The sequence below is a fragment of the Zonotrichia albicollis genome, chromosome 4 (genome assembly GCF_047830755.1).
Source record: "Zonotrichia albicollis isolate bZonAlb1 chromosome 4, bZonAlb1.hap1, whole genome shotgun sequence".
NCBI lineage: Eukaryota > Metazoa > Chordata > Aves > Passeriformes > Passerellidae > Zonotrichia > Zonotrichia albicollis.
This window is the reverse complement of record NC_133822.1, coordinates 7,901,361-7,914,232: the sequence shown is the minus strand read 5'-3', so window position 1 is coordinate 7,914,232 and position 12,872 is coordinate 7,901,361. Positions and strand designations below refer to the sequence as shown.

Here is a 12,872-nt window from a genome sequence, read left to right as displayed (position 1 = left end):
TCCACATTCTCCATGACCACAGCCCCCTCTCTCCACTTGAAAGAGACAAAACCCCTCTAAGCAACACCCACTCAGCTTATTTGTGCCAAAATGACTCCTTCATCCTTGGGTGGCTTGTTGGCCTTGGGAGAAGTCTGGAAGAAAGAAAACTTGAGGTTTCTCTTCCCTTTCCCAGAGTGGCCTTTAAACGAAAGCGCATGTGAGAGGGACAGTAGACAAATGCCTTTAGCCAAAGGGTGGCTCTTAGGACACTCAGTAAAACCATGAAAATATGACAATTCCTTAGCTACAGAGAGCAGTGGGAGGCCATCAAGGAGAGAGGGACCACCCATGAGAAGCAATGAAATGGGGACAGTGAAAAAAGTCAGCCAGCAGCAGCTATGCCCAGGAAAAAGAGATGTTGGTTGAATATAGTGACAATAAAATAGAAATTATAGCCACATTTTTTAAATTAAAAGCTGAGTGCTCTGCAGCACCTGGGTGCGACTGTGTTCACAGGGGTTTCAGGCTGAGGGAAGAGATGAGGATCTGACTCCATGTTTCAGAAGGCTTGATTTATTAGTTTATGATATATATTATGTAAAAACTATACTGAAATAATAGAAAAAAGGATTTCCTCTGAAGGCTGGCTAAGAATAGAATAAGAAGAAATGATAACAAAGGTTTGTGGCTCAGACTCTCTGTCTGAGCCAGCTGGGCTGTGATTGGCCATTAATTAGAAACAACCACATGAGACCAATCACAGATGCACCTGTTGCATTCCACAGCAGCAGATAATCATTGTTTACATTTTGTTCCTGAGGCCTCTCAGCTTCTCCGGAGGAAAAATCCTAAGGAAAGGATTTTTCATAAAGGATGTCTGCGACACCTGGGACTCCTCAGAGGCAGGATGATCCAGGGCTCTATTTTGCTGACTTCTAAGCTCACTTCATAAATAAAACAGGAATGTCCCAGTTAGAGGCTGTAAAAGGGCTGGGACAAGCCTTGGTGCTAAACCTGCCAGCACTCTGGTCACTGCCTTTCCTCCCTGCAATACCTCAGAGCTGCTGGCATCTCCCATCCGGAGACTTCCTTATGAAAACGTTTGTGTTGTTGTCGTGTGGAAGCAGCATTTTCCCTCCCTTGTGGAGCTGTGTCAGTCCCACTGCGGGCAGGAGGTCAGGAATGGGACTCCCACGCTCATTCCTCATCTGGCAGCACAGCCAGCCCAGCCTGGCAAACCCCTCAGATGGAGGAGTCCTTAGTCCCATTGCCAGTGAGAGGACTGACGGACACGTGGGACCTCAGCTGGCCCATTGGGCAGCCCCACATGTGTTGTAGCCTTGTCTGTGCACTGTGCACCTGCAGGCTTGAAGGAAAGGAATGTTTCATCCTTTCCAAGTTAATCACCATCATTCTGTAAGTCTCTTTCTCCTTATTTTTTCCCCCTGGACCAAAGAGTCCATTTTGCTTATTCAGTCATTTCTTTATAGAAGCCATTTTTCTTACATTTAATCATCTTCATTGCCTTTCCTTGAATCCTGCCCCTCATCTTTATGTCTTTTCTGGAGATAAAAGGATCAAAAGACAGTATTCAAGATGTATGTAAGTGAACCCTGGTTTGATTCAGTGGCATATTAACATTCTCTTTTATTTGCCCCTTGGTAAATGTTAATATTTTATTTGCTTATTCAACCACTACTGAGCAATGAACTGATGTTTCATAGAATTATTATAATCCAAATAATATCTTACTCCTGAGTGAGTCCAGAGCCCATAATCTTATATGTGAAGTTCAGAACATATTTCCTGCCATGAACATTACTTCACATTTGGTGACATTAAATTTAATTAGCTGTTTTATTGCTCATTTACTTAGTCTCATCATATTTTTCGGCAGGCCCTTGTTCTCACTAGCCTGAATCCCTCAGTGTCACCTGGAAACTGCTCCCTCACTGCTCTTCCTCTTTCAGACTGCCTGTTAATAGGTAGAGCAATGTGTGTCCTCACTCAGATCCCTGGGGAAAACTCAAAATCATCTCCCTGTTCATTGCCTTGACTGCATGAACTCAAGGTTTGCAAGGTTCCTTCTCTGGAGATATCACAGCTGGATGCCTTCATCAGATGAGGCTGTTGCATTTCATCCTGGATCAGAGATTTGAGGTGGAGCCATAGGCTGATGGCCAGCCTTTGCTGCAGCATTAGTTTAATTAATTAATTTAAAATTTATCACCAAGGCCTTCAGGTGACATTGAAAGCTACTGCAGGATGGGGCTGACTTCCAGCACCATGAACCAAGGTGAGGGCAGATGGCTGAGCCTGGGCCAGCTGGATCCTGACAGGCTTCACACTCAGCTCCAGGTTCAGTGAATTACCACAGTCCAACCTGGAAGTGTCAGGTTGATCAGTTCCTGTGCCCAGGTTTTTGTGTGGAAAGGGAAATTGGAGATGAAAGGAAGATTTTGGAAGCTCATGGTTCTCTGTCATCCAAGTTTACCAAGAGTATGGGATGTCCCTCTTCACCTTCCCCAAAGAGAAGAACTCTTTGTTGAAGGGAGAAAGTGAAGAAAAACCTGGGGAGGAGATCAAAAAGATTAATCTTCAAATCCTCATTTGGATTATCTCAAGTAAAAAAGTTCATAAAAGTTCTCTGCCAGTTGTGTAGAACAGCCTGACTTAGAGCCCATCCCACATCTCTGGGATGACAAAAGCACTGCCCCAAATGCACTTTTACCCATATTTGTCACATAGGTTCACAACTGAAGCCTTGGTCCCCTGGCTGGGGCAGTGGAGGAGAGCCAGGATGCCTTTCCTGGTGTGTTCCACGACCCTGGAATGTTTTTTGCCTCGTGGACAAATAGCCTTCCCATCCTCCCTGGACTCATCAGCTCCCGACTTTGCAAGCTGGGCTGGCCCAAACATAACATCCTGGGACTAATTAAACTCAGATGAGCTCATTAACCCTTTCTTGTCAGCTTTTGGCCTTACATAGTAAACTTTTTGCTCTGATTTTACACACCTATCTTTGTAAGCATGTGCTTGCAAGGCAGCTCTTTACTACCACCACCAACCACCTTCACCCCTGGAACTCTCCTAAAAAAACAGTTCTGGGACCCAGTGTGTCCCCAGATAACACTTCAGCTTTTGAAAAACAGCATATTTTGCTGAAATCTCATTTTGGCAAAAATGCTACAGTAGTCTCCCCTTTTGAGCTCTTTTCTGGTATCTTATTCCCAAATGGTCGAAGAAAACTAGGAAGGAAGTGAGGAGAAAATGTGGGTGTAGAAGAACATCCTGTTCTGCACAAATACCCTGGTGTGTTGTCAGATGGATGCTCTGCTTTAAATAGAAGAGGTCTCATGCTTGCAAAGGCCAAAATAATACATCCTCAGAAATTAGAAAAGATGGAAATAATGATTTAATAAAGAATCATGTTTGGACCTACTGTGTTAAAGAATTAACCAGGTTAGAGCTTCTCATTGTCACATGTGATCTCATTTCTGTGTGCACCTGAAATGCACAAGCATAGAGGTTTTGACAAAAATCCCTGGGGAACTCAGAGAAATTCTTGTTTATTCTATTTGAGTGGCTATCTCCATAAAAAAGAGGTCACTTGGGGTAAGCAAAGTTGAAGCCAGAGCTTGAAGAGATCCAATGGGATAGATTTAGAGCCTTTGTTTGAAGAAATACTTCTGCTTTGATCTGATTTTGTGACTCTGATTTCTGCTATCTGCTTTTTCAAGGGGTTGAGTGAAACAGTTTTCTACACTTTAGCTTAAGATAAAGTAGAAATCTACACTTTGGTACCCTTTTCTTTCACCATCAGTATAATTTTACCACAGTCACACGAACTGCTTCAGTTATGACTGGAACATCATGATTCTTTTTTCTCTCCTGCACATTTTCTATAATTTACATTTTTCCCCATTGTGCTTTTCTTTGAATCTGAAATTTTATTGCAATTTGAACAAAAAAAGGAAAGAGATATACCCTTGAGTACAAAATGCCCTGCACTCTGGGTGTCAGGAAAATTCCACAGGACTTCCAGCAGAGCAACTTTTCCCAGCAACAGAATTTTTACCCAAACTTCTGACCATCTCTACAGACAGTTAATATTGATCAGCAGGAGAACTTCTCAGCTGAATATTGCAACTGCAAGGGCCTAAGACCTGCTGTACCAATATATATTGTTGTAATAAGGGAATCCCAGGCCATGCAGAGCTGAGCCTGTGTGAGAACCCAGGAATTCATCCATCCTCCTTGCCATTGCCAGTGGAGCACGTGGTGTTTTCAGAGCCAGGTGTTTCTTGAGTGGGCACCAGAAAAAGCATCATGTGTTTCCCTAAGCCATTTTCTTGTGCCTGATACTATTTTCTCCATCAGTTTTGAAATGATCTTGAAATACATCTTTGTGAAGACAAAAATGAGCCTGTGTTGGAGTCAAAGACTCTGTCACATGGACACTGCTTTCTGACCCTGGAAGATGTCTCCTGTTGTTTATCTCTGTAACCAACACAATGCAGCTACAGGGACAGTCAAGGGGCACAAGTGACATGCTTGCCCTGTTCTACTGCACAGAGGGAGCCTACAGAAAAGAATCTTTAATTTCGTGTTTCAGTATTCAACACTTAGCCTTTGTGCAATAAATGGGGTGGGGAGGACAGAAGGGATCACATGTTTGATTCCAGTGAATTTCTTGTTGTGGTCAGACTGGTTGGACAGTGGTTGGGTCAGTTAGAGGTGGACAAATGCATGATTCAGTCTGGCTGGAGCACTGCTAGCCCATCTGACACAGCCCAAACACTGATCTCTGGGGCCAGGGACCTGCAGAAGGCCAGCCATGTGTCCCTGTACCCAGCCTGGCTGTGTAGAAGCCACACATTCCTGGAATCTCTCAATTTCCAGGCTTGCTGGAGAGGATGAAGACCTTATCAGCAGTCAGGTCTTCTGCAAGTACTTCCTAGAGAGCAGAACACATGAAATCCTGTCTGTGGTGAGCCATGCACACCAGCTCACTCATTGCCTCACTGCATTCTGGTTCCCTGGGTTTCCACCACCTTCCTTTCAAATGTATTCCTCCTTGTCTTGATCCACACTCATTAAAACACCCCTCCACTCACTCTGGTGAAGACAGACACTTTGTCAAAGCTTTAATCAAAGGGCAGCATGTGAATGATTAACAGGATTTTTTGCAGTAGATAAGCTTCCCATGCTGGGCTTATTTCTGGAGCAGTCAGCCCATTATCTGATGTAGGGCCATGTGTGGATGAGAGTTGGTCCAGCTGGAAAATGAATGACATGTCCTTCTCTGCTGTTGAAGCCATCCATCACAACACGTCCCAAATGGTCCATTATGTTGTTGTCTGGTAGAACTTGGCCATCAGAGGCAGCTCCTGTTCAGATGCTAATGGGTACATGTCTGAAAATGTGATTTCAGCTATAACTCTGAAAATATTTACTAGGAATTTATGACTAGAGATCTTTCTAAGCTCCATCAACTCTATCCATCTCACACCTTTATAAACAATGCTGCTCTTCAGTTTCTGAGGCCTTCAGTGCAGTCTCATGGATATTTTTTGTCCAGTGTCTGGAAAACATCACATGCAAGATTTCACTCTCAGACTTCAAACTATGTGGGTACATGTCAAATAAATAAAAAGCAATTTGGCTGAGCAATGTGAACATCATGAAAGGCAGTTTGATGAACCTTTCACTGTCTAGGATGCAGAAGACTTTGACACCATTCCTGGCCATATCAAGACTTTCAGTATTTCTCCTTTTTGTGCCTCAGTTTCCTTTCCAGTTTGTTCCAGTCAACATTATGGAAAAATCCTTGAAGGGAACCTCCACTGGGTTTTGCTTTGGTTGGGTCATGTCCATCAATACCTTCCCACTCCATGTGGAGCTGAGAGAGCTACAAAGTGCTGAGCAAGCAGAAACTTTTTCTCCATTAAATGGGACCAGATGTATGGAGGAACAGTAGGCACTTGGGCTCATGCTTTACACTTCCCATAAATACAGCAAATGGAAGGGTCTGGTCCTGAGAAGGGCTCAGGGGATGAGGATGCTGCAGGGCTGAAGGGGTTGAGTTGTGGGAGCATGTGCCAAAGCAGTTTGCAGAGTCGGTCACTGCAGGGTTTTTTGGGGTTATTCCCCTCCATACATAACCCCAGCAGTCACCACTGCACGCCAGTGCCTTGAGGAGTGGGTGAGGGGATCTATTTATACTCTTAGGAAAGAATTAGTACCCAAACAACTTTTGTTTCCTTGTTTTTTACACGTCTGTGCTCTCCTCTGTCACTGCTGGAGCGCAGAGCCTGGTATGCTGTGACAAAGACCCATTGATGGAGTGCTTGTGTGAATTGGCCCAGCACTGGTCACAGCCAACTTCTGTGGGACCCGCTGCCCCTCTTGTACAATGTGCTCCAGTGTGCTGGGCCATTTGTGAAAGGTCAGAAATGAACAGAGAAATGGACTGGAGTCAAAAACAAGCAGTCCTATAAATATCAGTCATAGTCAAAGGCAGTTTATTCCATTCCTCCCCTCTCTCTCCTTCTGTGTGTGTCTCTCCCTCCCTCTGTTGTGGTTTCCCAGATATAACTCCGTGCTTCTGGCTGGGGAGCTCTGAAGGGAAGGCAGCACACACGCTGCAGCCTCTGCTCCCATCCTGACACATGGAATGATCCTCAGTCCTGCAAGCAGGGCTGGCAGCTGGCACCGAGTCCAGGCAGCATCCCGACTCTCATGTTAACTTCTGATTTCTTGGATTTTCCTTATCTGTGAGAAACTCATTTGTGACAGTCTGAGAACTAGATTTGGCCACAGACGCTTTGGATTGCGGTTTCTGACAGCTTTGCTCTGTTTGGCTTCACAATGACTTTAGCAGCTAAACTAGAGGATATCGAAGTGACACTGGAGCACCTACTAATGGATGTGTTTGTAAGTAAGCCACAATTTCCTTTTTAAATTGCAATGCCAATAATCCAGAAGGCAGTATACAAGTTTTATGGCATATCCAAAGTGTTACATTGACTTAATTTCTTTGCATTTCCTGATAAACTGTGTGCAATCCAACTCTACCAATATGTTTTGGGTTAGGCATGTCCTGCAAGCAATAACATGCAAAACTGGAACAGTGTGGGATCCAAGACAGGACAGATTTTGCACTGGTTTTGTGTATCATCTACAAATGTGATGTGAAAAGGAGGAGAGATTTGGTCAGTTTGAGGAATATCTCTGTAAAACTATTGTATTGGCAGAGATTGAAATTGTGCATTGCTTGACATCAAGTGTCCTTGACTTTAGGATTTTGGCAGCTATTAGATTACAATTGTGGCTCTTGGGTTATTTTGTAAGAGATGTAGGAACAAGCAAAACAGTTGTGTTTTGAAGAGAATCCAGTTTATGACTCCTGGATGTATCAAATACTTTAAACCAATGTAAATCTGGGTTTACTTCCTTGGAATCATCAAAGCTCAGTGAAGCAATGTTTGATCTGATTCTACACATCTGAGATAAGAATCTGTCTTTATCATCTCATGTTAGAGTTTCTTAAAAATATCAAAGCATTTCTTGCCTTTTCCAACACAGTTTGATGGATTTCACCTAAAGGTCAGAGATGGTCATGTTTTAGAAGGTTTTTTGGTGGGAGGGGATGGAAGGTAATAGTGAGGCATTGCGAATTCATTTGACTTAGTGAAAAAAGTCATGCCAAGGTGATCTGTACTCTCTGAATTCAGGCTATAAGAAATAAGATAGTACGTGACCTTCTGAATTTTCAGAAGAGTTTTTGGCATCCCTTAAATGGAATATTTTGAATTTCAGGGTCTAGTGATGAGGAATCTTAGGCATCAACCTCAAAAGTGAAAAACAGGAGATCTTGCCAGATTTCTAGCCTGTGGTCCAGTTACTGAGGTGTCCATCTGTGCTGTGAAATGGATTCAAGTTTCTCCGTGCTGGCATCTTCTCCAAGTACTTTGGAAAGTGCCTTTACCCCTTTCCCAGGCTGCTGAAATTGGGGTAGATGAACATTATTGGAGGCTGCCCTGTGAAAGCCTCTACATAGGGCACAAAATCCTGAAATACTCTTTGGGCTGTAATATCTGAATCAGCCCAATGGTAATTTGCTGCTCTGGGTTCAACTCCTTTTCCCAGCTCTCAGCGCTGTGAATCCCAGAGAAAATCCCTGAGGATTTCAGTCCCCATGACAAGCAAAGATGTAACATCTGCCACTCACCACCACAGCACACTGTGAGAGTTATTCTGTGTGGGAAGGGGACAATGCTTTCTTTGGAATATTTGCAAATGTTGTAGAATAAACTTGGCACCACAATTCCTCTTGGTCTATTCATACCTCAGTGTTGCTTCACTGATTTGGGTGTTTGGCACCTGGGGGACTGAGACCCTCCTGGCACAGGTGACATTGAACAGTGGGTGTTAAAACCCTTTGGCACAGGGTAGCTCCAAACAGAATCTCAGAGACTGACAACATCTAGAAAGCCAGGGCTGACTGAGGCTGACCCATCCTCCATGTGTCTGATTGTGTTTGAGGGGCATGAAAAGCCTCCTGTCTTGCTGGGAACCACACAGCCCAGTAATCATATCTTCTTGGCTCTTCATGTCCCATTGTTTATTTTAATGTCCATGCCTTGATTCCATCCAAATGCCTCTCCTCATGAGTTTGTGGGTTTGGTGTTTGGTGACTTTGGCAATGAGCATGAGAGTTGGCCAAATCAAATGTGGGCCAAATTCTCCAGAGGTGCAGGTGAAACCTCAGTTTTTGAAACCAATGGAGCTCTTCTCAGGTTGTGCTTTGAACTGGTCTCTTGAATTTACAGTTCTAGAAACCCAGTGAAGCACCCCCAGCTGGGACAGGGCAGTCAGAGCTGAAATTGTGATGCAGGGAGGTGTCTGTGCAGTGCCATGCTGTGCCACCCCTGGGCACAGCTGGCTCTGCAGGAGCTGGGCTGTGTGAGCAGCATTGTGCAGGGCACACTGCAGCAGTGTCACAGCTCTGCACAGCCTGGGGCAGTGTGTCCAGGCTTCACATCTCACCTCAGGGCTGGGAAACCAGTCTAGCCTCTATGCAAAACAAGGAAAAGGCTTTTCCCTTATGAGCAACTATGTTTGCAGCTAGCTGGGCTCTTCTAAAACTTACCTAGGAATTAAGGCAGGAAGAATTTTGGATAATCTAGATCAAATGCCATGTGCAGAATCCCCACTATCAGGCACAATTTTCAGGCTTTACTTGTACATCACCTTGCCTTGCTGCTGTGTTTGATCTTCAACCACCTATTCACTTAGCAATGCTAAAAATAACCTCTGGATGTACTGGATACAGAAAAGTAAATATGAAAGAAGGGCAAAACATCAGGCTCTGGCTGTTACAGAGCATTCCAGCAGCCAAATTTGTGCAAGGTCATTGATCCACAACCAAGTATTTTGCTGCAGCAAGATGAGTGTTTTGGTGAGGAGCATGGGGCCAGACTGGCCAGGCTGGATGGGCTGTGGGCAGACTGGGAGGTGACAGGACCCTCCTGGGAATGATCTTGAAGTCTGCTCCAAGCCATGCATCTTCATCTGTGTCAGGTTTATTGCTGAAAGAGCGGAGCCATCTGTCACCATAATGCTCCTCTTCCAATTCTTCGGTGCCCTCCACTGCTCCAAACCAGGTGATTACTTACAAAATTGGGAAATTGTGGTCTGTGGAGCCTTGAGTTATCTTTTTTTTCTTCCAAAGAAACTTAGTTTTAATGCTTCTTGGGCCTTAGGGGCAGTAACCCATTCTTGGATCAGTGGACCCTTACAAAGCTCACTTTAATAGCTTGTACCAAGCTATCAAGCCCATTTTGTCACAGTGTAAAAGGTTACAGCAGACAACAAATGAGAAGCGACTACCAGTTTCTAACAAAAACTGAGGCATAGCTCAGCTCAGACCAACACACCTTGATGTAATTTGGCTTCTGCAGTAATGAAGAAAAACTATAGGATCGGGCCAGTTTTTCTCTGGACAAGTTTTCAGCTAAATTCTCCTGCAGGAACTCACGTGGAGTGTATTTAGCTGTTTTGCAGAGGTAATGGCAAGCCTCACCAGCACATGTGTTAAACACTTCCTCTGGAAAGCTAGTATTACATGAGAACACTTTTTTAAACAATTTTTTTTTCATTTTGTGGAGACCAGAGATTAGCATCTACATGGCACGAGCTGCCACTTCCTTCCAGGACAGGCTGTTCTGGCCACGCTGTCATCCTGCTATCAGAGAAGCAGCTGGTGCTGCTCTGACACTTCCTTCCCCTGCTTCCAAAGGGCACTAGAGAGCTTTGCTGGGCTGGATGAGACGAGATAAAAGGGAAGCCTCTGACATGACATTTCATAATTAGCTGTCATCACCGGCGCAATGCTGCTCCATCAGCTGGGACTTGGCTGCCTGGAGAGAGCTGGACAGACAGACAGACAGGCAGAGACCAAAGCAGGGGGGAGTGCAGGGACAAGCTCAGTATTTCATATCCAGGGAGTCTGGATATGAAATGCAGGCTCTGAATCCTGGTTTCATAGCTTGCAAAAGGCATCCCTGATCCAAACCCTCCTTGCATCTGGATACACTGAGCATTCTTGAGCAGTCTGAGACCTCTGAGACCTTTGAGGGAAATCTCAGTGTCAGAACTCAGTACATCCCTCTGGGTGTCCAGAGTTTCCAGGACCCCTGCCAGGGGCTCAGGGACCCTGGCACACAGCCCAGAACACCTGTGGGTTAGACTATGACCCATGGAGCAAATTACCAGCTTTGTATGAGGACCTGAAAGTCACAGAAGTTTAAATAGTGTAATAATAAAATTGTCACAGGGTGAAAATATAGATTTTGGGGTTCTTAGAAGAGGGCTTTTGGGGACAAGATGGAGGGACTTGGGCGTGTCCAGGCTTTCTTCTTCTTCTTCTTCTTCTTCTTCTTCTTCTTCTTCTTCTTCTCCTTTTTTTGCAGTGATGCTGGCACTTTGGGATTTGTCTAGGGTAGAAGTGCACGGTGTAACATGGGTGATAGGTATTGGAAAGTAATTGTAAATATGTTACGTGTAGTTTGTAGTATAAAAAGACAACACTGCCTCAGGGGTGGTCAAAGTGCCTTTGGCTGCCCTGCTGAGCAGATCTCTGCTGGGCAGAAAGAAAATTTTACAGATAAGATTTAATAAGCAACTTCAAGACTGAAAACTGAAGAACTCTGACTTGTTCTTTGGACGCGTGGGCCGAAACAGAGACATTTCACACACCTTGGGGCTGCAATTAGCAACTAAACTCCAGACCTCAGGATGAACCTTGCTGCCTTCCAGGCCTTGCCTTAGGACAGGTAGGGCAAACCTTCAGGGTACACCATGCCCAGCATGCATGGGATGTCTGGAAGGGATTGAAAGTGAGAAGGGTGGTGGAGCTTGCCCCAATGAGGGATGCTTTTCCTTGCACTGTGGATCTGGCTTTAGACCTGCTAAAAACAGACTTTCAAGCAAACAGGATAAGGGATAATAATCCTGTTAGGAAAGTGAGCCTGAGGTAGTCAAACATCAGTTGGCATCAAAAGGAGACTGAGGATAGACATGATGGAGCTGTAGTGGTTATCCTAGGAGAGAAAAAACCCTTCAGATGAAGTCTTTAAACCATGAACCCTATGTGCTGGCCCACTCCAGGTATCACCTGGAATACAACAGGGAATTTATCTCCAATGGTTCCTGGGGTCTTAGAGCCCATCCAAACACATCCTGTCATATCCACAGTACACTCCATAGCTCCTTCTACATTCTTGCAAGCATCTATTTTCACAGCTGGCTCCTCAGGCTTCTTCTTACCACACTCCACAGAAAAATATATACTTGTGGTAGATGCATATATGTCTATATATGTACCTATAAAATATTTTAAAAATATTTTTAATTACCTATATCTACATATATAGCCTCATATATACACGTGTGTAAATATGAGAGTATCTTATGAAATTAAATTTGTGAGGGCTTTCTGGCATGGGGATGGGCTGTGATTGCTCTGCCCTGGGTGGATGCAGCAACCCAGATTTGCCATGCTCCAGCCTCCTCCATCACTCACAGAAACAGCTGCTCTTCTCCCTCCCCATGGTGTCAGGTTCTGGCAGAGTTAACACCAGGGCACCAAGAGTATGAAACTCAGTCAGAAGAAATTACCTGGGATGAAATGGAATTAAGGTGGGAGTCAAATTCCTGTATCCAGACAGATTTCAAATATTTGAAAGAGAGGGACTCAAATGCTAAGAGGGAAGGGTCTGAAATGAGGGGCAGGTCTCTTGGCCAGCGGCACCACAGGAGACAGACCTCCCTGGTGGATTTGGCAATGGGGGTGGCACTATGAGCTGTACAAGGCCATCATGTCCCAGTAAGGATTTGGAGTGGCTACCAATACCCACAGATTCCAGCTCTTAAAACTAAGCTGTGAAGGGAGGGGCATTTAGTTGACCTGGGTCTTTATTAGTAATAGTGAAACAACAATAAAATCAGCACTGATAATTTTTCGTGTTACAAATAGAGAAGGTGAGACAGAGGGACATGGAGCCATTTAAGCAGCCTTCTCCTCATCTTCCCACTTAGAAAGGAGTAGAAATACAACTTCCAGAACCTTTGCTTGGTGATTTGTTCCCTCCAGAGTATAAAACTCCACAATATTGCAGAATAATCCGACTATCAATGTCTCACAGATCTCTGATGCCAAGCATGAAGTGTGACTTTGGATCTAGTTCTAGCATGCTCTGGCATAGATAACTGTGAAAATTGTCCATTCTTTGGGCAATTATCCCATTAACCTTCCCATTTTCTCATGCCATCAGCCCTAGTAAACAGTGGCCATCCTCATGGCTGGGCTGAGGACACTCTGGAGG

At 44.5% G+C, this 12,872-nt stretch overlaps 1 protein-coding gene across 6 annotated transcripts in view; it reads left to right on the top strand.

The window, feature by feature from the left end:
• Positions 1-12,872, top strand: part of FRMD4A (FERM domain containing 4A) — a 378,230-nt gene that overhangs the window by 155,741 nt on the left and 209,617 nt on the right. Inside the window, exon 1 of one of the 6 annotated variants that reach the window (XM_014268635.3) lies at positions 6,506-6,918. The exons of the other annotated variants lie outside the window; for them this stretch is intronic. Within the exon in view, the coding sequence (XP_014124110.2) occupies positions 6,853-6,918 (66 nt within the window). The 5' untranslated portion in view covers positions 6,506-6,852. Of the gene's footprint in view, positions 1-6,505; positions 6,919-12,872 lie in introns of those variants that run through there. 6 annotated transcript variants of the gene reach the window in all.